At 50.3% G+C, this 1,816-nt stretch overlaps 1 protein-coding gene across 1 annotated transcript; it reads left to right on the forward strand.

The window, feature by feature from the left end:
• Window positions 1-807: 807 nt before the first annotated feature.
• LOC109222300 lies at window positions 808-1,590 on the forward strand. Its single transcript, XM_019386667.1, has one exon. The coding sequence runs from the start codon at window positions 808-810 to the stop codon at window positions 1,588-1,590; it is 783 nt and encodes a 260-aa protein (XP_019242212.1).
• The last annotated feature ends 226 nt before the right edge of the window (window positions 1,591-1,816 follow it).

Here is a 1,816-nt window from a genome sequence, read left to right on the forward strand (position 1 = left end):
CCTTGTGTGCACAAATCTAACATAGTAGTCAACGGAGAGGAAAAGAGAAAGGCGATAGCCGACCTCACCACCAACCTCCTCCATACCATCAACGAAGTGGATGAAACTGAGGGCGAAGATATAACACCAAACACCTCTCCCAGGCGAAACAGCTCGCCCCCACCTCACGGTAGCATCACGACCTCGCACGGTAAAGGGGCCTCTACATCCACAACAGAAGAGGCACCACCGGTAGTGAAAAAGCTACTCGAGGTATGGTTGACAAACACGCTAACCGTCTTCCTCGACAAACCCTCTCAGAGCCCGAACAAAGAAGAGGCAAGGGTCGGCATCGCATCAGCAGCTGACGAGCAGCATGCCCCCCTGCAACAGGTATTACTCACAATGTTAGTGATGCAGGTAATGACACCCTCACAGCCATTTTGAGGAAGGTGGAGGAGATGGAGAACAAGAACAAAATGCTCCACAATCAAATGAAGGAGCACCAAGAAAGGGTAGACAAAATACTGGGTGCCCCAAAACTCCTACCAAAGACGCCGGTCAGTTCGTTGAGAAGCCATATAGCAACGAGGCTGCACCACACGCCATACCTAAGACCTTCAAAATTCCGCCGTACATAAAAATATATGACGGCATGACGGACCTTGACGATCATGTGACCCACTATGTCACCGCACTGAAAGGCAATGACCTCGCCAAAGAACAAGTGTCATCCATATTGCTGAAAAAGTTTGGCGAAACCCTAACCGGGGAGCGCTAACTTGGTACTCGCAGTTACCTGTGCGTTCCATAGAAACGTTTGAGAAGATGGCAGACAAGATCGTTACCGCCCATGCCGGGGCCAAGAAAGCAGAGGCGAGGGTGAACAACATATTCGCTATTAAGAAATCGCCTGGCGAGGGACTCAGAGACTTACTTGCCCGATTCAACCGTGTAAGAATGACTCTTCCAAATGTCTCGGAGGGGATGGCGGTAGCCAATTTCCAAAACGGGCTAAACAGGAGTGGTTTGAGGGCGACCAGAAAATTACTTAGCCAACTCATGAAATACCCTCCAACCTCTTGGGATGAGATACGCAACGCCTATTGTGCCGAGGTAAGAGCTGACGAGGATGACCTCAATGGACCTACTCAATGGTTGACCTCGGTCCAAATGGAGTCCAAGAAGGACCGGAGAAGTGACAACAGGAGAGATCTAGTGGGACCCCAGCCTAATCGGGAAAGACATCAGCCCTATGTCAGAGACGCCCTCATACCGTCTCCACGCCACGACGAAGGCCCATCTAGGCCACGAACGAGAACCCACCGAAGTGAGAGAGGTATTGCCCCTTTATTATCTGCTCACAATTTCTGCGTTTCCCCCTTAGAAATAGTCTATGCACTCGAGAAGCTCGGCCCAAAAGTGAAGTGGCCGCAGAAGATGAGATCCGACCCGAGCACCAAAAAGTCGAATGCACTCTACGAATTTCACCAGGAACGGGGTCACAAAACCGAGGACTGTATCGCCCTAAGACAAGAGGTTGTGAACATGCTTCACCAAGGGCACTTAAAAGAGCTGATGAGCGACCCAGGGAGAGACAACTTTGCATAAGGACGTGAACAACACCAGGGACCGCCCAAACCACCTTCCCAGCTCGAACCATTCAAATGATCATCGGAGGAGGCGACGACGCATCAATCAACAGCATGTAGTTCACTACCACCCACAAACTCAAACGGTCAATCACTCATGAACGGTATGACGAACTAGAAGAAAGTATCATCTTCGATAAGTCGGATACCCATGGTTTGGTCTTTCCTCACTATGACGCACTTGT

Source organism: Nicotiana attenuata, unplaced genomic scaffold (assembly GCF_001879085.1).
Source record: "Nicotiana attenuata strain UT unplaced genomic scaffold, NIATTr2, whole genome shotgun sequence".
Lineage (NCBI taxonomy): Eukaryota > Viridiplantae > Streptophyta > Magnoliopsida > Solanales > Solanaceae > Nicotiana > Nicotiana attenuata.